General features: G+C 41.2%; 1 protein-coding gene across 3 annotated transcripts in view; it reads right to left on the bottom strand.

Annotated features, from left to right (window-relative positions):
• Window positions 1-11,549, bottom strand: part of FAM204A (family with sequence similarity 204 member A) — a 36,860-nt gene extending 25,311 nt beyond the window's left edge. Inside the window, exons 1-2 of one of the 3 annotated variants that reach the window (XM_067465807.1) lie at window positions 11,469-11,540; window positions 2,191-2,333 (exon numbers count right to left, since the gene is read on the bottom strand). Coding sequence is in view for 1 of the 3 variants with exons in the window: in XM_067465806.1 (XP_067321907.1) it covers window positions 4,357-4,492 (136 nt within the window). In the remaining 2 variants the exon portion in view is untranslated. Of the gene's footprint in view, window positions 1-2,190; window positions 2,334-4,356; window positions 6,707-11,468 lie in introns of those variants that run through there. The other 2 variants (XM_060768511.2, XM_067465806.1) reach the window with 2 other exon arrangements.
• Between the last annotated feature and the right edge of the window lie 14,167 nt (window positions 11,550-25,716).

Below are 25,716 nucleotides of genomic sequence, written 5' to 3'. Positions count from 1 at the left end.
CATGGAAGAAAGAAGGCTTCATACAATAAAGCAAATACATTTTTTTCAAGAAAGATAAAACAAAACAAAAATGAAACAATACAACAGCATAAGCCAAATCTTTAAAAGCAACAACCTAAACCTAAAGTTGCAATGATGCCATAGCACTAATAGGGCATAGCCTTATTCTCCCCTTTAGGCTTTGGATCTGCCGAGAAAATTGGTTCTAGTCAATTTCTCAACTCTCCAGAGCAAGGTTTTCCCAGACAAGGGAAACTACGGTGGGAACAAAAGTACGTATCCCCCGCATTCACTACATTCTGTTTTTCTATCAGCTGAGGTTTAGTGCTGGCTCCTGTCCAAAATGGTTGCTACATGAAACATATGATTACAAACTTGCAAAAGTCTTAATAGCTGCTTAAAAGTATAAAAATAAGAATGCAGCAAATGTGAGATCAACCCAAAATGCCCACCTGCGAAAAGCATCTAGTATCCCTGATCTTACAAGTTAATGAGGAAAATTAGCCTTAAAAACTGGAGATATTTGAAAGGAGAGGATTCTTCAGGTGCTTGGGTTGCATGGAAGCAATGTCTACAGCTGCCAAGCATACATGCACAAAATGAAGAGCTCAAATGCAAGTCTATCAACATGCAAGATTCCCATTATATCCCAAAAAGCATAGAACTTCTCCAAAGTTTTAATAGTCCTTTAGTCTTTTAAAAGTGTGAATCATAAGAAACTTGAATGTTCATAATTTTTTTGACATATCTATGCATGAAATACTTTTGCGCTTACAAAGAAGTCACACTAAACTAAGTAAGGAATCCATAATATCTGAAGGATATCATGCAATGCATCCATTTATTGCTCTGAATTTGGAAAAGGAACAGCTGTTAAGAAAGCGGGATTCTTGTTAAAACATTAGCATAATAATGGACTTGATCTTATAAGGTTATAATCTTAGAGTTTAGAATGAGAATATCAGTGAAGGCAACTTTTCTCTAAAGGCAGTATAAAGGTAATGTATCTGTATAACGTGTTTTAATGATTTTTACTGTTTAATTGTAACCCTTGTTGTTTACATGTTGACAACATCACATGATGCTAATGTGAGGCTGCCCTGAGTCCCCCTTTGGGGGGAGAAGGGTGAGGTAGAAATGCATGTAATAAATAAATAAATATAGAAAAAATTTATTTTATTTAAAAATGTATCTGAACATGAGTGAGACTGGGAGAGGGGCTGTTGCCAAGAGCCATCTACAATGACATTAAACCTAGAGAAACATAGCTCTATATGATTCAAAAGACCTCATATCCTCTTATGAGTTAGCTAAGGTCTCCTACTGCCAAACAATCCATTTCAGGCGGTCTTAAGCAATTGATGCAGCAACATAACCTTCACTGTGGCTCATAGCATCTTCTCTTTGCTTCACTAAGATGCTCAACCTTTGATTCAGCAGAAGGTGGTAGCTTGCAAGGGTGACTTCCCTTGGCATCAGATGGAGGGTTCAGGCAATACAAAGCCATTAAACAGGATAATTTTCAAGCATGAAATTAATTGCTTCGATTTCAGTTGCACAATAAGGTTACATTTCCAGTAATATGCAGAAGGCCAGTCTTTCTCCTTCTTAGTTGTGTTTAAACAGGGTCTTCTATGGAAATTTTTGTTCCTAGTCCCATATTATGGTCAGCCAGTCTTCCTTTGGTGTCTCACACTACCTATTCATATTAGAAAATTACTGGGCTATATGCCAGTATTTGTTGCCTTTAGTTCTTCAAGCTATCCGTTGCCTCATAATATTCCTCCCCTAAAGCTGATTTTGTCTATATATAACATTAGTAGGAAGATTTGCTGAGCTGTCATTTCTGCATACATTACTGTTTTTCTCCAGTTTTGTGTGTTATTTTGGTTTTTATCAAAACAAACACAGTAAAGCAAACTTTAAATGTATGTGCTATAGCTAATCTTTGCTGGCTAGTGGTAAAGAAATAAAGTGATGCGCCCGTTTTGTTACATGCCATGTTAAAAATTCCTCAAATAACAGAAATTTTCACAAAATAAGATCGCAGATAGCAAGCCCTGTAGTATTGCATTGGGTTTTTCTCTCATTGTTATTCAGGTTCTAAAGCTGCACGCAGGTACTTAGGTCAATTTGCTATGAATCACTTATAAAGAAAATAAGATCTGGTTCTTAGTCTGAGTTTCTTACTGTGTTGAAAATGAACCGTTCTGCCAAAACTGGTGGCTCAGTGGGTTAAAGCACTGAGCTGCTGAGCTTGTTGATCGAAAGGCCGCAGGTTCGATTCCGGGGAGCGGTGTGAGCTTCTGCTATCAGCCCTAGCTTCTGCCAACCTAGCAGTTCGAAAACATGCAAATGTGATTAGATCAATAGGTACCGCTCCGGCGGGAAGGTAACGGTGCTCCATGCAGTCATGCCGGCCACATGACCTTGGAGGTGTCTATGGACTATGCTGGCTCTTCGGCTTAGAAATGGAGATGAGCACCACACCCCAGAGTCAGACATGACTGGACTTAATGTCAGGGGACTACCTTTTACCTTTAATCAAACATATCTTGCCATTCTTTGTACATTTACTGCCCCCTCTCCCTAAAAGTTTGATCTAGTTGAGTGTCAAACTCCCCCAGCTGTAAAAAATATCTTTTCACAATATTCTATTCTTTAAAAATTGCACTATAAATCATTCCTGCTATGGATTAAATGACTGACCTTGGTGACATTACTTATGGCTCATTCTCAGTTAGTAATACATAAAACATGAAAGTTGCTTTTGACCAAATTTTTAGTTCCTCTGTTCATCACTTTTTGCTTTTGATGTTAAATATGTGACTTAGTCAACAATCTCTCTCAGCTTAAATATGGTAGAGACATGCAAGTATATAAATTGTATATTTCTGTTTCCCACTTGGAGAGGTTATTGACTAAGTTGTTTTATCAAAAGTTCAGAAAACTTTCAGGCCCTACAGATAGCCTTCTTACAAAACAAATGGAAACTGGCTGCCAAACTACAAAGGATCATAGAAGAAATCACATTGTTATTGTGAAGTTGCTGTTCTGGATATTGCAAATTACAACACATATGAATGTTGCAAATTAAGGATGATTATGTTTATTCACAAAGGAGCAAGATGGATTTTAATGTCATTCCTGTTTCATATCTCATCACACAGGGCCAAAGTCGACATGACAGCAATAAACTTTTGTGGTAAAACCCAAATCCTTTACACAAGGATCCAAAAGAGGAGGAGAGAATCCTATTTTCAGAGAAAAAAAGAGATGAAATAGGGCAGGCATATAGAGCCCTACTGTCAGATAACCACCTTTAACATTGATCCATATTTACTTTCCCATCAACTGTATTCCAATACTGGCATCCAGAAGTGTTTTGGAACTTTTGGAAATGGCTGCTACTTTGGGTTTATATCCTTTTAAATTTTTAAGGTTTTATTTTTTAACCAATTTTAATTTTTTTTAGTCTTATTATATTAGTTGAGTTAAATTGTAATTTTACCGTTTGCTTAATTCGGTGGAATTATCTTGTTATTGCTTATGTTAAGGTTTACTATGTCATTTTTAATGTGTTTTCTTGTTTATTGGCTGGTGGAATAATACAGCACTGAATATTGCAATTATATGATGTTAACCGCCCCGAGTCCTCAACAGGGCGAAAGGGCGGGATACAAATAAAGTTGTTTATTGTTATTATGTTGGAAAAAGAAAAAAGAAGATGATAGTGATGTTGCATCATTATAATTTCCACATCTCTCTCAGACTTAGGCTTAGACTGCATCACTTCCTTCATCGGCTTGCCTGTCTTTAAGTCATTCCCAACTTATTTCAAGCCTATAAAAGTTTTTTCTCCTTCAGTAGGACTTGCTTTCCTCTGAGGCTGAGACAGTGTGGCTTGCCCAAGATCACCCAATGGGTTTCCACAGCCACAAAGGAATTCAACCCTGGTTTAAAAGACCTGGGTTCGAATCCCTGCTCTGCCATGGAAAACCATTAAGTGACCTTGGGCAAGTCACACTCTCTCAGCCTCAAAGGATGGGACTGGCAAACCTCCAAGTAAAGCCTGTGATAAACGCGCCTTAGAATCGCTACTTGAAGGCACAAAAGAACGATAAAAAGTCATGGGATTTCTTTCCATATAAAGACTCTGTAGTAAGCCTGGGCAAACTTTGGCCTTCCAAGTATTTTGGATTCCAACTCCCACAATTCCTAACAGCCTCAAGCCCTTTCCTATCCCCATCAGCGGTTTAATGTCTATAAACCGAGATCTTCACCTCCTCCTTGAATAGTGCTTCCCATGCTTTAGGCCTCGAGAGTTTTTGGACCTCGTTTCCCAGAATTCCTTACCGTTGACCAAGCTGCTAGGGCTTCTGGGAGTTGAAGTCCCAACACGTTGAGGACCAAAGGTTGGGAAGGAAACGAGGAAAGCCTTTTTCTTTAAAGGAACTATCAAAACTCGGAGAAAAAGAAAGGCAGCGTCCATTTGGTCCCATTTGGTTTCACCCAAGCGCGGCCCAGGGCGATATGGCGGGATACGAATAAAGTTGTTTATTGTTATTATGTTGGGAAAAGATAAAGAAGATGATAGTGATGTTGCATCATTATAATTTCCACATCTCTCTCAGACTTAGGCTTCGACTGCATCACTTCCTTCATCGGCTTGCCTGTCTTTAAGTCATTCCCAACTTATTTCAAGCCTATAAAAGTTTTTTCTCCTTCAGTAGGACTTGCTTTCCTCTGAGGCTGAGACAGTGTGGCTTGCCCAAGATCACCCGATCGGTTTCCACAGCCACAAAGGAATTCAACCCTGGTTTAAAAGACCTGGGTTCGAATCCCTGCTCTGCCATGGAAAACCATTAAGTGACCTTGGGCAAGTCACACTCTCTCAGCCTCAAAGGATGGGACTGGCAAACCTCCAAGTAAAGCCTGTGATAAACGCGCCTTAGAATCGCTACTTGAAGGCACAAAAGAACGATTAAAAGTCATGGGATTTCTTTCCATATAAAGACTCTGTAGTAAGCCTGGGCAAACTTTGGCCTTCCAAGTATTTTGGATTCCAACTCCCACAATTCCTAACAGCCTCAAGCCCTTTCCTATCCCCATCAGCGGTTTAATGTCTATAAACCGAGATCTTCACCTCCTCCTTGAATAGTGCTTCCCATGCTTTAGGCCTCGAGAGTTTTTGGACCTCGTTTCCCAGAATTCCTTACCGTTGACCAAGCTGCTAGGGCTTCTGGGAGTTGAAGTCCCAACACGTCGAGGACCAAAGGTTGGGAAGGAAACGAGGAAAGCCTTTTTCTTTAAAGGAACTATCAAAACTCGGAGAAAAAGAAAGGCAGCGTCCATTTGGTCCCATTTGGTTTCACCCAAGCGCGGCCCAGGGCGATATGGCGGGATACGAATAAAGTTGTTTATTGTTATTATGTTGGGAAAAGATAAAGAAGATGATAGTGATGTTGCATCATTATAATTTCCACATCTCTCTCAGACTTAGGCTTCGACTGCATCACTTCCTTCATCGGCTTGCCTGTCTTTAAGTCATTCCCAACTTATTTCAAGCCTATAAAAGTTTTTTCTCCTTCAGTAGGACTTGCTTTCCTCTGAGGCTGAGACAGTGTGGCTTGCCCAAGATCACCCGATCGGTTTCCACAGCCACAAAGGAATTCAACCCTGGTTTAAAAGACCTGGGTTCGAATCCCTGCTCTGCCATGGAAAACCATTAAGTGACCTTGGGCAAGTCACACTCTCTCAGCCTCAAAGGATGGGACTGGCAAACCTCCAAGTAAAGCCTGTGATAAACGCGCCTTAGAATCGCTACTTGAAGGCACAAAAGAACGATTAAAAGTCATGGGATTTCTTTCCATATAAAGACTCTGTAGTAAGCCTGGGCAAACTTTGGCCTTCCAAGTATTTTGGATTCCAACTCCCACAATTCCTAACAGCCTCAAGCCCTTTCCTATCCCCATCAGCGGTTTAATGTCTATAAACCGAGATCTTCACCTCCTCCTTGAATAGTGCTTCCCATGCTTTAGGCCTCGAGAGTTTTTGGACCTCGTTTCCCAGAATTCCTTACCGTTGACCAAGCTGCTAGGGCTTCTGGGAGTTGAAGTCCCAACACGTCGAGGACCAAAGGTTGGGAAGGAAACGAGGAAAGCCTTTTTCTTTAAAGGAACTATCAAAACTCGGAGAAAAAGAAAGGCAGCGTCCATTTGGTCCCATTTGGTTTCACCCAAGCGCGGCCCAGGGCGATATGGCGGGATACGAATAAAGTTGTTTATTGTTATTATGTTGGGAAAAGATAAAGAAGATGATAGTGATGTTGCATCATTATAATTTCCACATCTCTCTCAGACTTAGGCTTCGACTGCATCACTTCCTTCATCGGCTTGCCTGTCTTTAAGTCATTCCCAACTTATTTCAAGCCTATAAAAGTTTTTTCTCCTTCAGTAGGACTTGCTTTCCTCTGAGGCTGAGACAGTGTGGCTTGCCCAAGATCACCCGATCGGTTTCCACAGCCACAAAGGAATTCAACCCTGGTTTAAAAGACCTGGGTTCGAATCCCTGCTCTGCCATGGAAAACCATTAAGTGACCTTGGGCAAGTCACACTCTCTCAGCCTCAAAGGATGGGACTGGCAAACCTCCAAGTAAAGCCTGTGATAAACGCGCCTTAGAATCGCTACTTGAAGGCACAAAAGAACGAAAAAAGTCATGGGATTTCTTTCCATATAAAGACTCTGTAGTAAGCCTGGGCAAACTTTGGCCTTCCAAGTATTTTGGATTCCAACTCCCACAATTCCTAACAGCCTCAAGCCCTTTCCTATCCCCATCAGCGGTTTAATGTCTATAAACCGAGATCTTCACCTCCTCCTTGAATAGTGCTTCCCATGCTTTAGGCCTCGAGAGTTTTTGGACCTCGTTTCCCAGAATTCCTTACCGTTGACCAAGCTGCTAGGGCTTCTGGGAGTTGAAGTCCCAACACGTCGAGGACCAAAGGTTGGGAAGGAAACGAGGAAAGCCTTTTTCTTTAAAGGAACTATCAAAACTCGGAGAAAAAGAAAGGCAGCGTCCATTTGGTCCCATTTGGTTTCACCCAAGCGCGGCCCAGGGCGATATGGCGGGATACGAATAAAGTTGTTTATTGTTATTATGTTGGGAAAAGATAAAGAAGATGATAGTGATGTTGCATCATTATAATTTCCACATCTCTCTCAGACTTAGGCTTCGACTGCATCACTTCCTTCATCGGCTTGCCTGTCTTTAAGTCATTCCCAACTTATTTCAAGCCTATAAAAGTTTTTTCTCCTTCAGTAGGACTTGCTTTCCTCTGAGGCTGAGACAGTGTGGCTTGCCCAAGATCACCCGATCGGTTTCCACAGCCACAAAGGAATTCAACCCTGGTTTAAAAGACCTGGGTTCGAATCCCTGCTCTGCCATGGAAAACCATTAAGTGACCTTGGGCAAGTCACACTCTCTCAGCCTCAAAGGATGGGACTGGCAAACCTCCAAGTAAAGCCTGTGATAAACGCGCCTTAGAATCGCTACTTGAAGGCACAAAAGAACGATAAAAAGTCATGGGATTTCTTTCCATATAAAGACTCTGTAGTAAGCCTGGGCAAACTTTGGCCTTCCAAGTATTTTGGATTCCAACTCCCACAATTCCTAACAGCCTCAAGCCCTTTCCTATCCCCATCAGCGGTTTAATGTCTATAAACCGAGATCTTCACCTCCTCCTTGAATAGTGCTTCCCATGCTTTAGGCCTCGAGAGTTTTTGGACCTCGTTTCCCAGAATTCCTTACCGTTGACCAAGCTGCTAGGGCTTCTGGGAGTTGAAGTCCCAACACGTCGAGGACCAAAGGTTGGGAAGGAAACGAGGAAAGCCTTTTTCTTTAAAGGAACTATCAAAACTCGGAGAAAAAGAAAGGCAGCGTCCATTTGGTCCCATTTGGTTTCACCCAAGCGCGGCCCAGGGCGATATGGCGGGATACGAATAAAGTTGTTTATTGTTATTATGTTGGGAAAAGATAAAGAAGATGATAGTGATGTTGCATCATTATAATTTCCACATCTCTCTCAGACTTAGGCTTCGACTGCATCACTTCCTTCATCGGCTTGCCTGTCTTTAAGTCATTCCCAACTTATTTCAAGCCTATAAAAGTTTTTTCTCCTTCAGTAGGACTTGCTTTCCTCTGAGGCTGAGACAGTGTGGCTTGCCCAAGATCACCCGATCGGTTTCCACAGCCACAAAGGAATTCAACCCTGGTTTAAAAGACCTGGGTTCGAATCCCTGCTCTGCCATGGAAAACCATTAAGTGACCTTGGGCAAGTCACACTCTCTCAGCCTCAAAGGATGGGACTGGCAAACCTCCAAGTAAAGCCTGTGATAAACGCGCCTTAGAATCGCTACTTGAAGGCACAAAAGAACGATAAAAAGTCATGGGATTTCTTTCCATATAAAGACTCTGTAGTAAGCCTGGGCAAACTTTGGCCTTCCAAGTATTTTGGATTCCAACTCCCACAATTCCTAACAGCCTCAAGCCCTTTCCTATCCCCATCAGCGGTTTAATGTCTATAAACCGAGATCTTCACCTCCTCCTTGAATAGTGCTTCCCATGCTTTAGGCCTCGAGAGTTTTTGGACCTCGTTTCCCAGAATTCCTTACCGTTGACCAAGCTGCTAGGGCTTCTGGGAGTTGAAGTCCCAACACGTCGAGGACCAAAGGTTGGGAAGGAAACGAGGAAAGCCTTTTTCTTTAAAGGAACTATCAAAACTCGGAGAAAAAGAAAGGCAGCGTCCATTTGGTCCCATTTGGTTTCACCCAAGCGCGGCCCAGGGCGATATGGCGGGATACGAATAAAGTTGTTTATTGTTATTATGTTGGGAAAAGATAAAGAAGATGATAGTGATGTTGCATCATTATAATTTCCACATCTCTCTCAGACTTAGGCTTCGACTGCATCACTTCCTTCATCGGCTTGCCTGTCTTTAAGTCATTCCCAACTTATTTCAAGCCTATAAAAGTTTTTTCTCCTTCAGTAGGACTTGCTTTCCTCTGAGGCTGAGACAGTGTGGCTTGCCCAAGATCACCCGATCGGTTTCCACAGCCACAAAGGAATTCAACCCTGGTTTAAAAGACCTGGGTTCGAATCCCTGCTCTGCCATGGAAAACCATTAAGTGACCTTGGGCAAGTCACACTCTCTCAGCCTCAAAGGATGGGACTGGCAAACCTCCAAGTAAAGCCTGTGATAAACGCGCCTTAGAATCGCTACTTGAAGGCACAAAAGAACGATTAAAAGTCATGGGATTTCTTTCCATATAAAGACTCTGTAGTAAGCCTGGGCAAACTTTGGCCTTCCAAGTATTTTGGATTCCAACTCCCACAATTCCTAACAGCCTCAAGCCCTTTCCTATCCCCATCAGCGGTTTAATGTCTATAAACCGAGATCTTCACCTCCTCCTTGAATAGTGCTTCCCATGCTTTAGGCCTCGAGAGTTTTTGGACCTCGTTTCCCAGAATTCCTTACCGTTGACCAAGCTGCTAGGGCTTCTGGGAGTTGAAGTCCCAACACGTCGAGGACCAAAGGTTGGGAAGGAAACGAGGAAAGCCTTTTTCTTTAAAGGAACTATCAAAACTCGGAGAAAAAGAAAGGCAGCGTCCATTTGGTCCCATTTGGTTTCACCCAAGCGCGGCCCAGGGCGATATGGCGGGATACGAATAAAGTTGTTTATTGTTATTATGTTGGGAAAAGATAAAGAAGATGATAGTGATGTTGCATCATTATAATTTCCACATCTCTCTCAGACTTAGGCTTCGACTGCATCACTTCCTTCATCGGCTTGCCTGTCTTTAAGTCATTCCCAACTTATTTCAAGCCTATAAAAGTTTTTTCTCCTTCAGTAGGACTTGCTTTCCTCTGAGGCTGAGACAGTGTGGCTTGCCCAAGATCACCCGATCGGTTTCCACAGCCACAAAGGAATTCAACCCTGGTTTAAAAGACCTGGGTTCGAATCCCTGCTCTGCCATGGAAAACCATTAAGTGACCTTGGGCAAGTCACACTCTCTCAGCCTCAAAGGATGGGACTGGCAAACCTCCAAGTAAAGCCTGTGATAAACGCGCCTTAGAATCGCTACTTGAAGGCACAAAAGAACGATAAAAAGTCATGGGATTTCTTTCCATATAAAGACTCTGTAGTAAGCCTGGGCAAACTTTGGCCTTCCAAGTATTTTGGATTCCAACTCCCACAATTCCTAACAGCCTCAAGCCCTTTCCTATCCCCATCAGCGGTTTAATGTCTATAAACCGAGATCTTCACCTCCTCCTTGAATAGTGCTTCCCATGCTTTAGGCCTCGAGAGTTTTTGGACCTCGTTTCCCAGAATTCCTTACCGTTGACCAAGCTGCTAGGGCTTCTGGGAGTTGAAGTCCCAACACGTCGAGGACCAAAGGTTGGGAAGGAAACGAGGAAAGCCTTTTTCTTTAAAGGAACTATCAAAACTCGGAGAAAAAGAAAGGCAGCGTCCATTTGGTCCCATTTGGTTTCACCCAAGCGCGGCCCAGGGCGATATGGCGGGATACGAATAAAGTTGTTTATTGTTATTATGTTGGGAAAAGATAAAGAAGATGATAGTGATGTTGCATCATTATAATTTCCACATCTCTCTCAGACTTAGGCTTCGACTGCATCACTTCCTTCATCGGCTTGCCTGTCTTTAAGTCATTCCCAACTTATTTCAAGCCTATAAAAGTTTTTTCTCCTTCAGTAGGACTTGCTTTCCTCTGAGGCTGAGACAGTGTGGCTTGCCCAAGATCACCCGATCGGTTTCCACAGCCACAAAGGAATTCAACCCTGGTTTAAAAGACCTGGGTTCGAATCCCTGCTCTGCCATGGAAAACCATTAAGTGACCTTGGGCAAGTCACACTCTCTCAGCCTCAAAGGATGGGACTGGCAAACCTCCAAGTAAAGCCTGTGATAAACGCGCCTTAGAATCGCTACTTGAAGGCACAAAAGAACGATTAAAAGTCATGGGATTTCTTTCCATATAAAGACTCTGTAGTAAGCCTGGGCAAACTTTGGCCTTCCAAGTATTTTGGATTCCAACTCCCACAATTCCTAACAGCCTCAAGCCCTTTCCTATCCCCATCAGCGGTTTAATGTCTATAAACCGAGATCTTCACCTCCTCCTTGAATAGTGCTTCCCATGCTTTAGGCCTCGAGAGTTTTTGGACTTCGTTTCCCAGAATTCCTTACCGTTGACCAAGCTGCTAGGGCTTCTGGGAGTTGAAGTCCCAACACGTTGAGGACCAAAGGTTGGGAAGCCCAGAGGAAACGAGGAAAGCCTTTTTATTTAAAGGAACTATCAAAACTCGGAGAAAAAGAAAGGCAGCGTCCATTTGGTCCCATTTGGTTTCACCCAAGCGCGGCCCAGGAAAGTTTTTGCCCTCTCCCACCACACTCACCCGCCGCTGATTGTTTACATCGCCGCCATCTTGGACCTTCTCCTTCAGCCGGCGATAGCTCCGCCTCTCAGCCAATCAGTGGCGTCAAATCACCAGTCCCGGCGGTCTCCATAGTAACCTGCTTTCTTTTCGGCTCTAGAGCTAGGGTCCTAATGACCGCAGATCCAAACGTGCGGTTCCCATTCGCAGACGTTGTAATGGAGAGGGATCCTTTATGGGAACAAGGCATGAATGGGTGACTCTCCCCAAAGTCTTTATACATGGGGAAATTAACAAACTCATATATATTACATTACATTATAAAATATTGTAATATTTACATGTTTAGACTTTCAGATATATTTTCTAATGAATATTTTGTAAATAAAGGTCCATTCAGCTACAATTTCCCATTCTGCCCATGTATGGTGTCAAGGTGATGCATGCCATATGCCAGCAAATATGGAAAACACAAGAATGGCCTTCAGACTGGAAAAAAATCAACTTTTATCCCCATACCAAAAAAGGGAAATGCTAAAGACTGGCAAACTTTCGTACAGTGGCCCTTATTTCTCATGCCAGTAAGGTAATGCTCAAGATCCTGCAAGGAAGACTCCAGCAATACATGGAGAGAGAGTTGCCAGATGTACAAGCTGGGTTCAGAAAAGGCAGAGGAACAAGAGACCAAATTGCCAATATCCGCTGGATAATGGAGAAAGGCAGGGAGTTTCAGAAAAAACATATATTCCTGTTTTATTGACTACTAGCTTGGGGACCCGGCGCTGCCCGGGTTATTAGAGAAAGGAATTGTATATCAAGGTTGGTCTTTATCAGTTATTTATATGGCTCGCAGTGGTCTCAGGAAGTTAGTGAAGGTACTGCGAGTCCCATCATCTGTGGTCCATCCTCCTCCAAACTGCACAAGGATGGAGAGTGGGTCATGGGGGTTCTGTGTGCTAAGTTTGGTCTTGATAAGTCATTGGATGAGGGTCACAGCGGTCTCATATTGTGAGTTAGGGTACTGCAAGTCCCATCATCCATAGTCTCCCTCAAACATCACCAGAATATTGAGTTGGCCATGGGGGCTCTCTGTGCCAAGTTTGGTCTTTATTGGTATTTGGATGAGTGTCACTGTGGTTTCAGGAAGTGAGTGAAGGTACTGCAAGTCCCATCATCCGTTGTCCGTCCTCCTTCAAACAGCACCAGGATGTATAGTGGGTCATGGGAGCGTTGTGTGCCAAGTTTGGTCTTTATTGGTATTTGGATGGGGGTTGCAGTGGTGTCAGGAATTGAACAAAGGTACTGCAAGTCCCATAATCCATGGTCCATCCCTGGCCAAACCACACCAGGGCGTAAAGTGGGTCATGAAAGGTCTATGTGCCAAGTTTGGTCCTGATCAGTCATTGGATGAGGTCAATAGCGGTCTCAGAAAGTGAGTGATGGTACTGCAAGTCCCATCATCCATGGTCCATCCCCCTCCAAACTGCAGTAGGATGTCGAGTGGGTCATGGGGGCTCTGTGTGCCAAGTCTGGTCTGTATTGGTAATTGTCTGACTCAGCCCCCTCTGGCCTTTTCCTTTCCTCTGTTTGTCATCTCGGAATCTTGGAATTGAGGCTGGCCAATCAGAGACCATATGCAAATTTCCTTCTCATGTCCCCGTTTCTGTCATGAACTCTTTTCTCCACCAGGGGCTCCTATTGAAGCTGGCCAATCAGAGCCCATATGTAAATAGCATCACAGCGGCAGCCAATCAGAACGCTGGCACATACTCCTCCCGCCACACTTTTGTCCTCCTCATACAAACTTTGACTTTTATTATATGTATGTATAGATAGATAGATAGATAGATAGATAGATTCTAAAGCTTTTGACTGTGTGGATCATAATAAATTGTGGCAAGTTCTTGGTGGTATGGGCATACCAAATCACCTTATCTCTCTCTTGAGAAATCTGTACAACGACCAAGTAGCAACAGTAAGAACTGGCCATGGAACAACAGACTGGTTCAAGATTGGGAAAGGCATACGGCAGGGTTGTATACTCTCACCCAACCTATTCAACTTGTATACAGAACACATCATGCGATGTGCGGGGCTTGATGAATGTAAGGCTGGGGTGAAAATTGCTGGAAGAAACAACAACCTTGGATATGCAGATGACACCATTTTGATGGCCGAAAGCGAGGAGGAGCTGAGGAGACTTCTAATCAAGGTGAAAGAAGAAAGCACAAAAGCTGGGTTGCAGCTAAACATTAAAAAAAAACACCAAGTTTATGGCAACAAGAATTATTGACAACTGGGAAATAGAGGGAGAAAAGGTGGAGGCTGTGACAGACTTTGTATTTTTAGGTGCAAAGATTTGTATTTTTAGGTGCAAAGATTACTGCAGACACAGACTGCAGCCAGGAAATCAGGAGACGCTTACTTCTTGGGAGGAGAGCAATGTCCAATCTCGATAAAATAGTGAAGAGTAGAGACATCACACTGGCAACGGAGATCTGCATAGTTAAAGCAATGATGTTCCCTGTAGTCACCTACGGATGTGAGGACTGGACCATAGGGAAGGCTGAGTGAAGGAAGATAGATGCTTTTGAACTGTGATGTTGGAGGAAAGTTCTAAGAGTGCCTTGGACTGCAAAAAGATCCAACCAGAGGGGCTCAGAATGGATTAAAATACACTTATGAGGCAAACATTCAATGCCTTTTACACACAAGAGTGAACAGCTACGTACAACGCAGACAAAGGCAAAGGCCTCCCCCTTTTTTTCCATCTCCAGCGTCTGGAGGCGATGCTCAACTCTGGCCACGGGGAGGTGCTTTTGTTCCATTTTTCCATGCCAAAGAACCTGTTGTCCATGGACATCTCTGATTGTGTTGCCAGCATGTCTGCATATCTGCATGAGGCATCCTTCTCGCTGAGGCAGTACCTATTGATCTACTTGCATTGCATGCTTTCAAACTGCTAGGTTGGCCGAAGCTAGGCTGACACTCGGGAGCTCACCCCAACTCGTGGCTTCGAACTACCAACCTTCTGGTGAGCCGCTTTTCTGGAACTACCGATTTAACCTGCTGAGCTACCATGACCCTTATGCCAGGAGGAAAGCGAGACATGCGGTGATTGCTCCAATCTTCCTCCACAATATTCATCCCTTGATCTTTGGGCTCTCCTCTCGGCATTATGCCAGGAGGCGGGCAAGACAGGTGACATCTGAGAGTGCTCCAGAGGGCTCTCAACCACTGTGTACCTTCCTCAAGCCATCCTCCTGGCATAAGGACAGGGTTGCTTGCACTGTCCTTATACCAGGAGGAGGGCAAGACTCGTGGTGGCTGAGATCACTCCAGAGGGCTCTCAGCTGCTGCGTGCCTTCCTCCCCCACCATTTCTGCATAAGGATGCAGCAAGTCACTGCATCCTTAGGCTGAGAGGACAGGGAAAATGAGGAGAGCCTGAGGTAAGTGCCCAGGGGGCCTCATCCAACCCCCTCTCCTTCGTTTGCCCATGCCTGTCATAAAAATCTCAACCAATTCAACATAGTTTTGGCAGTCACAAATACGAAGTTTCTGGAGTATAACAACTATTTTCAAAGTATGTATCATACAATTAAACAGGAAATAACACTTTCAATCCAGGAACAGAATATTTTTCAAATTTTGTTACATAGTGTATGTAACAAAATGTGGAAATAGAAGTATATGATTGGTATTCACAATCGGATAAGTTATGTTTTTCTCTGAGGATCCATGTGGGAACAAATAAGGTATAGAAATAAATGGGCTCACAGGCATAAAACTATTTGATGTCATACAAGTGTATGCAGAATGCTTCTGCCTTGGTAGTGAAATCTTGATCATATTCAGTCCAGATCATGCTTTATTTTTCCAGTTACTCCAGAGTGTGTATATCTCTCTCATGCCAGTAGTCTAGTCATTGTCTCTTAAACTGACATTTGATTTATTCCTTGAAGTCACTGAAGCGAACTTCCTTTCTCACTTAAATTCTTGTCCTGGAATCTGGCCAAACAATAATCTGTATGAACGGAAGAGTAATGGGCTGGGGATTCTCCAGAACATAAACCAACTAGAAAGATCAGTAATTAAACCATATGAGATAGAATTTGTGCTATTGTGGGGAAAAGTAATGTGGCGAATGATAAAACAAAAGTGGGAAAAGTCTGGCCCTCCTAATGGTGTTTCACTACAACTCCCATCAGCCATAACCAGTATAGCCAGTGGTGAAAATGCTAGAAGATGAAGTTCCTTGTCATCTGGGGGGGGGGGGGGGGGCTGCATGAATCCCAAACCTGCTATAACTGGAAGCTGTGCAAATCTGTGCAAAATCAGCTAGCTGCCCCATAACAAAATGTGTGGTCTTTGAAAGGACAACACTATGGGACACGATTTTGGTTCCTGGGTTTTTTCCTAATTAGGTCTATCATAAAAATTCAGAAAAAGTTTATTAAACTGCAAAAACATTTTTGCGGGACATCCTGTACCACATTTTGCTTTAGTTTTTCAATAAGTATCTCATTGAGTCTCAACCAATTCAAGATAGTTTGTGGCAGCCACAAAAACTAAGGTTCTGGAATATAACAACCACTTTTGAAGTTATTCCCCCAGATTTGAACAGGAATAACCTTTTCAAACCAGGAACACAGCTTTTTTCCTAATTTTGTTACATAGTGCAATTAGCAAACCAGATCACATCTTTCAGCAATCAAATAGTAAGGGGCATATATTAAATCTAAATACCTTGCCAAAAGACAAACCAAAAAAGAAAGCAAACTTTGGCAGGAACAAATGCAGTTGACATAAAGAAGTGAATGGTGCAACCCAAATACAACCCTGTTCCCAGACTGTGGCTGTGTCTACACTCTTAATATTATAGTGGTTTGTCACTTTTAACTGCTATAGCTTATTCTATGTAATCTTGTGTAGCTAGGGACAGAGAATTATCTGCAAGAGATTACCAAAGCTCCTTCTAGACTGCCATTTAAAATCCAGATTATGTGCTTTGAACTGGATTATATAGCAGTGTAGACTCATATCATCCAGGACAAAGCAGATAAAGTAAATTATCCACTTTGATAACCTGGATTATTTGGCAGTGTAGAAGGGACCTAAGGCTTCTATCTGAAATTGGAGAGCCAACAAAGACTAAACTAGGTTTAGTATGACTCAGTATAAGGCAGCTTCCTGTTTCCTTATGGCAGTTCTGGATTTGTTGCCTATCATCATTAGGTCCGTCAGTATGTGCTTGACTGGTAAATAATGTCATCATACAGAAATTTACATTTTAGCATGTAATGAATTAAGTAATTTTCAGTATAAGTTCTATCTGTCTGCCTGGAATTAAGTCCCATGTAAGTACAGGATGGCTCATACCCTGGTTTGGAACCTGAACTAACTTATTTTAAATCTTTCTATCTTGTCCACACTGACTTTGGCACCTTTCAATATGTTACACAGAATGCTTCTGGATCTTCAATTAACACATTCCTATGATACCTACTTCCAAAACTCTTGAATATTGACCACGTGTATTTTCTTCTTCCACTGCAACATCTTCCTGTTTTGATTTCTGTAGTTTAGGGTACAGTATACAGTAGAGATCAACATAAACGGGCTGGGAGAATGTTGGATAAGCAAAAAGGATTCTTTCTTTCTCCCATCTGGACATTATTCCACAGGTAAATATACACTTCACTTCTCTCACCTGGGATCCAGGTGGGAGGCAGACTGTGTTGGATAATACAGAACATTGGATAAGCGAAGGTTGGATAAGCGAGACTCTACTGTATTGGCAAAGTTGATGAACTTAACAAAGCCATGCTATTAAGAAGATCACAGGATATTATATCATTGTTCATGACTGAAGGTGCAGCCACACTGTAGAATTAATGCAGTTAGTCCCCTTCCACACAGCTGTATAAAATCCACATTGAACTGGATTATATGGCTGTGTGGACTCAGATAACCCAGTTCAAAGTAGATATTGTGGATTATCTGCCTTAATATTCTGGATTATATGGCTGTGTGGAAAGGCCCTTTGACAACACATTCATTGTCATGGCTTAATGCTATGACATCGTGAGATTCGTATTTGTCGTGCAATGTAAAATAAACCATGTGTAGTTCACGTTTGATCAGCCCACACATTGTCTTGCCATAGAAAGAAAATATACCACACAGTTGTTCATTCATTCAGTCGTTTTCGACTCTTCGTGACGTCATGGACCAGCCCACGCCAGAGCTCCCTGTAGGCTGTCACCACCCCCAGCTCCTTCAAGGTCAATCCAGTCACTTCAAGGATGTCATACCACACAGACGATCAATAAAGAACAAGTAGTTTACTCTTCCTAATTCAGAACAACATATTTACAATCATGTGATCTGTTGCATCAACTCACGTAATGAGAGATTTAAAATGGTCTTTCTTTGTCCATGTGGAAAAATTCCTTCAGAAGCTCATGATGCAAGCGTACACTCCAGACGTCTCCCTCTCTCCTCTCTGCAAGCACCTGCATAGCTCAAGTCTGAAAAAATGTAACAGTATGCAAAAGTCCCAGGCTCAGCTAGCTCCCCAGGCATAGCCCAACCAATCAGCTTTGGGCATCTTATTTTACACTTGATACACACACACTAACTGTTTTCTTACATGTATTATGGTGGGAACCAGCAGTCTTTGGAAGACAACGCTGAAGATCTTGTAAAACTGCAACTCCTATGATTCCCTAGCAGAGACCCATTTCAGTTAACATGGTGTCAAAGTGCATTAATATTATAGTGTAAATGCACCCATAGATGGCAGCTGCCACTTTGGGTTTTACAATTCCTAGATGCAAATGTCATAACCATCATAAGCTCTTATTAAAAGTTCAGCTGAAATAGCGCTTGGGGACTTTAAGACAGAAATAACACTACTTTTGAAATTACATATGGACTTACTTGCACACAAAAAGGTAAATTATATAATCCTGATGTTAAAATGTATATTTAAGATAAATTAACTAAATAATCACTATGTGCTTTTGGCAGTCTGTGTAAAGGAGAGAATCTAAAGTTATTTTCTCTCACAAATATGGAAAAAATATCAATTTTGTTCATTTTAGATAGTGTTTTGGAAATAAGTTGAAATAATCAAGAATGGAGTTCCTGTTTAAACATACTTTGAAGAACTTATTGTATTAGTAGATTACAGTCATTGTGTTAGTATAGTATCTAACCTGTATTCATTTTTGTGAACATAATGGGAAATTCTCCAGCATGATTGTGTTTTAATAAAAAAAAATGAAGAAGAAAAACTGCTGAAAAGGAATATTAATGATTTTAGAAAGAGATGCAAAGACAATAAAATGACCTTTAAAATTTGGCTGCCCTTTTACGACATCCCTAACTTGACAGGTTTTGTTTTGTATTAATCCTTTGGAATAATAACTTCCAACAGAACATTTAAAGATAGCTTTAAAAAAGACATTATGCTCTTTAAGTCACTTCATTTTTGCTAATGTTTGTGACCGATTTGTAATTGGATTCAAATATCATGTAGGTCATCAAGATACTGTAAGGTAAATAATGCGTAAGAACAAAAATGTTAGCTATGTTTTGTTGAGGGCTAAAGATTGGATAAGTTCATGTTCTTGGAACCAGTCAACAATCCCAGTGATCTTGGATCAGTCAAGAACTCTTAGCCAAACCTATCCATAGTATACTGTAGGATAAAGTTGTGTATGTGTAAGAGGCAGGTTGAAGACAGACAGACAAACCCTCAAGACATCTTCAGCTCCTTGTAATGAAGGTTTCTACTGCCTTGAAAGAAAGGGAAGATATAAATTAAAAATGATATAGAAGTGGAAGGAAATGGGAAAAAACACCTCTGAAATCCCTATGAAATTCATGAGGTCACCACAAGTCAACACAAGAATTGTAGGTTATACATACACATATAAACAAATGGCATCCAGGTCCTAGTATATTAGTGCTATTTCACAAATTATGGTTCAGTCCTTGCATGAAGACCAATGAATAGCTAAGTGTGCAGCAGACATCGGCTCTAAACCTGTGCTGTCAACTATCACATTCAAGCACCCAGATCTTCTTTTTCATGACTATCATCTTCATTGCTGCCATTACCATCATAATCAGTCTGATTTCTACCTTCCCCTTCCTATTATGTTCTCTATTACTATTTAATGAATGAAAAACTGCAGTGATAAGACATCAGTTTTATTCTTTATTAAATACACCCCCCAAGTTACAAGTATCTGACTTACAAATTACTCATAGTTACAAACAGGGGTGAGAAAAGAGGAGTTGAAAGAGATCTACCCCTTGGAAGTAAAATTTACTCCTGAAAGTGTTATCATGGGGGAAAGGTGTCTCCACTGAAGTTTTATCACTAGTCCTTGTTTCCACAACAAGCCAAATTTTTCAAAATCCAATAATCACAGGGAAAGAAAGTGAGGTGAAATCTTATGAACAGGGTCACAGACAGCAAATAAAACACCACAGGGGTGTGAGCCCTTCCGTATACTATCAACAACTTTAGATAGATAGATAGATAGATAGATAGATAGTTTTGGCTGAAGTTGCACGTAAAAATGTACCTGTTTTGACTTACATACAAATTCAACTTAAGAACAAACCTACAGAACCCATCTTGTTTGTAACTTGGGGGTTGCCTATACACACATTCATGGTAGAATAATAGTGTGTTTTCTTTTAGCTTTATTTCTGTAACTTTAATTCATCTGATTCTTCCTCATTTGATAACCTGACTTTTGCATCAATTTAAAATGGATTTGAGACTATACCATGGATTTGAGACTATACCATGCTCTCAGCAGTACAATATTTTACAGAATAAATTATCAGCAAATGCAAGTATTCTTCGGGGGTTTACAAAACGCACACTAACGACGTTGAACATTGCTATTTATAATAAATTTTCCTATTTTTAAGGACCCCTTTACCAATTTTATTAGAAGCAAAACAGATCTAAGAGTTGAACTTGACAAGTCAAAGAAACACTCTTTGCAATATGGCTGTCATATAAGGTACAGGCAAGTCAGAACAGGTACATTTTAAAGTGGAGACCCCTTTTTCCCATGATAACGCTTTCAGGAGTGAATTTCCCTTCCGAGGAGTTGATTTATCTCACTTTCTGTTGTATCACCTCCATTCTTAACTAGGAGTTATTTGTAAGTCAGAAGTTTGTAACTTGGGGACTGCCTTTATTGAAAAGTGAATTAATATTTCATAATATAGCTCACCCTCATTGCTAGGAACTGCGTATGAACCCACCTGTATTGTTGAACAGGCAGGATTACTTTTAATATATGTGTGTTATGGCGACAATTTTTATGCTTATATTTTGTTTTGTTAATCTTATGGTTATGTTGTTTTTTACTTTGTATGTTTTGTGATGTTACCTGGGAACCGCTCTTGAGTACCCTCAGGGAGATGGAGCGGTATATAAATAAAGTATTATTATTATTATTATTATTATTATTATTATTACTATTATTATTAAATGCTTTGGTTTGGCTCTTGAGCCTCACCAAAATGTATAATATAGCAATAGGTCAAAGCATACCCTACAAGATTAAAAGAAAAAACAACTAAGGATATATCTATGTCAGTGTAGGCCCATGTAATGTAAAGTTTGAACTGCATTATATGAGTCCATACTAACCATAGAATTCAGTTAAAACTGCCTCAGTCTGAACAATAGATAGGTGATCTAATTTGTTACAGATATATCTGATGGGAAATACCTAATTCGAGATGTACAAAATTGGACAATTTGCACTCTCTTGAATCTACTAGTTTGATTTGAGCCATGGCAACATGGAGCATAATAATGTTTTTGCTGTCTAGATGGACAAATAATAAATAATATGTCCTTTCATCTTAGGTCAAGTACTAAGGGCAAGAGGTGGGGCATCCAAGGGCGGTGGGAGGAGTCCAAATCTTCTCGTTTTTGCATTTCCGCAAGGTGGTAAGTATGTCTGGTGAGCTCACAACATACTTTCCCTATGCCATGAATCCAGGGGTCACGTGATTCTGGAATGTGTATCCAAAGATAATGCTACCTTCAGAAGACTCTACTTACAGGTAAGTAACTCTCCTTTAAAGGAGGTATCTTTGTGTGGCAGACTGTTTATGGGAGCAATTTGAATTGAACTTTAAATGAAAAAGGCATATCTCTGTAAGTGGTAATAATTTTAGTCATCTCGCTGTGGCTAGGGGTTGTGGAATTCATTAGCACAGATTAACATATAAAGTGGGTGAGATATCTAATAGCAAACGTAGAGGTTTAGGGACCTTAATTCATCACTGAATGAACAGCGTGTACAGTATTAGGGACTATGAAATTTTTAATTTACACAAAGTGTCCAAGAATATAGGGAATAAATTTAAACCCAAAACAGATAATGGAGCTGTGCCCTGCCTCGCTGGCAAGTTGAATTGTTTTTACACTGAGTGAAGAAAGCTAATTATCCCAAGCACAAGGAGACTGCTAAAAATAATAAGATTATAAAGAATAATTTGCTGATATAATTACAACAAAATTGGGTACACACAATCGTCAGATACATGTATTGCTTGACCTGGGCGAGAAAGTGAAATAAATCCTTCCTCTATAGCCTTCGTAAATTTGTTTTTATCATCTCAAAGTGGTGTTTGCATAGGCAACACAATTTGCATGTGTAATGTGGCTGTACAAATTGACAACAAGTAAATTATTCAAGGAAATAGGCAGGTCGCGGGTCTGAACTATCTCCACAAAGCCTATTCATTTTGAAGAATCACTGAGACGTGAAGCTCATACATCAACCATTTTCTGACAATCCTCAGACTTATTGTCTCCTAAAATGTCATTATGGCTATTATTTATGAAGCTAATTCATTTATTAATATATATTTAACTCTGACTTGTCATGCACCTTAGCAGGCTTTCTGTGCACTGCATATTTTTGAATAGATGAAAGAGTTTTGCATGCTTTAATGATTACTCTAAGCTGCTATAGATTTATAGAATGCAGCTTTATTATCTACTTGCATTAATACCTTTTTATAACTTTTCCCCCTTAAGGCCATCAAATATAAATGGCAAATGACATATCCAAAAGATTGTGTAAAAAGAGATTTTCTTGGAGTTTGTTGAATGTTAGAATAAAATGGGTTAGCTGACTGTTTAAAGCTTAGCTGATTTTAAGAGTATATAACAATTATATTGGATTCCTCCCACCATCACCCTATTTTCATGCAAAAGAAAAATGCAGAATACACACACACACACATACACACAAATAGAAATCATTGAATTATTTTAAATCCTTTTCATCTTGAAAAAAATCTATTGGTCATAGCCCCATTTAGAGGAATCTCTGAGGCAGAGTATAGACCCAACCCATTATTTCAAATATATATATATATATGGTACATGCAAGTAAACTATAGCACCAAATGCTCTGCCTGGAATAGATTAGTAGATAAGTCAAAAAGAGCATTAGTTACGGTTAGCAATTTTTTGCCTCTCAAAACAAATATTTTAAGAAGCTTGGTACTAAGTATAAGAGAATTAAATGCTGTATTTGGAGCAATAGTTGTGGATAAACATATTTAAGTTGTTTCCAACTTTGTCGGGCAGTTAGATACCATTTGTTTTGCCCCCCCCCCCCCATTCAGAGCTTCGGGGGCTTCTGTGAATTCACTTTGATAAAGCGGTAACGCCTTCTTCTGAGGCAGAAGAAGTACTTGCCTGCCTCTGCTGAATAGATGGGTACAAACGCGGTACTTGTCATCAAATTTGGAGTTAGCATTTGTTATGATTTGATGGCAAAGTCAGATAACTGTATGAATAAAATTTCAGAAGTGAGGGGAAATAGAGTTACAAATCTAAGCCCAGAATCAAATACGTACTGCAAATTATCCAATTCTCACTCAGGCTTTTCCTTTCTTTTTCTGTGCCAACATGAGTTTAACTTGAATTATTGTACCCAGATATTTATTTATTGTATCGCCTTCCCCATCTTGTAACTTTCGTGACACTATAATTGGGGCTTTTGATCTGACCAGAACTTGCTCGGTTTCAGCAACACCATGGGCCTTCAAATATCTGTGCATAGTGTCTGTTAAACCATCTGTAGATCTATCTTCTCTGCTTGTGGCTATTAGACATAAATGCTATTGTTAGTCCTGGCTAAAACAGAGAGATTCAAACAAAGAGTTGGCTCACTATTCAACGATAGAGTCAATGGATCTGAGCTGGGCGGATTCTCCAAATGGACCCAGCCAAGGTGTACCAGCAGTCAAAGTCCTTTCCTGCATCCCTGTTGTATGAAATAAGTGTTCTTTTTAATGAAAAACCTTCAAATACAGAGTTCTTGTCCTTATTCCAAGAAGCACAAGCCCATAATACAGTTGTTGCTGTTGCAGAGAATTGAATGCTATAGCTGCAGCAATGAAGGGTGGAGCTATCAGTGATTGCAAATCATAATAGATGTACATTTCCTGCAGTCTCAGAGCGGTTCCACATAGGACTTTAACCTATGCACAATCAAGTTGAAGTTCAGACACCTCCCTCCAACATCCGTGCTTTTCCGGGGGGTGTCCAGGACATCCAAACACAAAACAAACACCCCCCCCCCACCCCGCAAAGCCTTTAAAATAGAAAAAACTTACTTGGGTGGCATTCCCTCTTCTCCAGAGCTCTCCTGGAATGTAGAAATGTTGTGCCAGGATAAGGGGGAGGGGGGCTATTTTGCTCCTCTCCCCTTCTCTTGGTGCATCATTTCTACATGCCAGGAGAGCTCCCAAGAAGGGGGAATGGCCAGGTTAGTTATTTTCTTTTTTAGGGGATTTTCTGGGGGGTTTTGAGAGAAGGTGGGGGCTGCCTTGGGTTTGTTGGGTTCCAGCAACCCAAGAAACATGAGACAGCTGTGTGGATGGCCACCGGAAATCGTGCAGCATGATCCTGGTCCTCATCTACACAGTGCCCGCAGCTATCAAATTACTTCGGCACAAAGCAGGATTTCCCTGTTTTGTGCCGAAGCAATTAGTTTTTCTCTGAGGCATTGTTTGGACGCCCCAGGGGAATACACAGGAGGGCATGCATTTTAGGTGCTGCCTGGATGTTCCCTCAGAAGCACTGAGGCAGTTTTCCCCTGCATATGTCTTTCTGAATGGATTGAGCAGGATGGTACTATTGCTTTTGTGACTTGCTTGTGGGCATCTCATATGCAACTGATTAATCGCTATGTGAACACAAATTCTGAACTACAAAGGTCTTTGGTACAAATTAGTAGTATTTTTGTGTTCTTAATTGTGCCAGCATCAGGTAGTGGTTTGAGTGTTGAATTAAGGATTTTTTTCGTATGAAGCATGCAAAGGGTAATTGCACATTCCACTCTTGGTCTACTTCCTCTCTGTGATTGTCCCATCCCTAGATATTGATGAGTGAAACCTGTCAATAGCTTCTAATACCAAAACATTCCCATAACCTACCTTCTGTTCAGATGGAAGGCAAAACAATGGTATTCTCCATAGTCACCTACAGATGTGAGAACTGGACCATAGGGAAGGCTGAGCGAAGGAAGATAGATGCTTTTGAACTGTGGTGTTGGAGGAAAGTGCTGAGAGTGCCTTGGACAGCGAGAAGATCCAACCCGTCCATACTTCAAGAAATAAAGCCTGACTGCTCATTGGAGGGAAGAATAGTAGAGGCCAAGATGAAGTACTTTGGCCGCATCATGAGAAGAAAGGAAAGCTTAGAGAAGACAATTATGCTGGGGAAAATGAATGGAAGAAGGAAGAGGGGCCGACCAAGGGCAAGATGTCTGGATGGTATCCTTGAAGTGCCTGGATTGACCTTGAAGGAGCTGGGGATGGTGACGACCGACAGGGAGCTCTGGCGTGGGCTGGTCCATGAAGCCACGAAGAGTCAGAAATGACTGAATGGATGAACAACAAACCTTCTGCTTATGTGCCAGCATGTTAGCAGTAAAATGACATCATGGGGCAGGATGCTCTCTCTCCCTCTCACTATTTTGACGCTGTTTTCCATTTATTTTATATTTTATAGATATATTTGCTTTTGTTTGTATGTTGTACAAAGCTAGAAGTGCAAAATTGTTCTAAATTCAAAATAAATAAAATACAAAACTGTTAAAGTGCAGGAAGGCAGACTAACAAGGCTATGCGGAAGTATGATCACAACACCACAAACTGGTGAATTGGCTCACTTGTGCGATTGTAGAGAAGAGCAA

This window comes from Anolis sagrei, chromosome 3 (genome assembly GCF_037176765.1).
Source record: "Anolis sagrei isolate rAnoSag1 chromosome 3, rAnoSag1.mat, whole genome shotgun sequence".
NCBI lineage: Eukaryota > Metazoa > Chordata > Lepidosauria > Squamata > Dactyloidae > Anolis > Anolis sagrei.
This window is presented reverse-complemented; position numbering and strand designations above follow the sequence as displayed.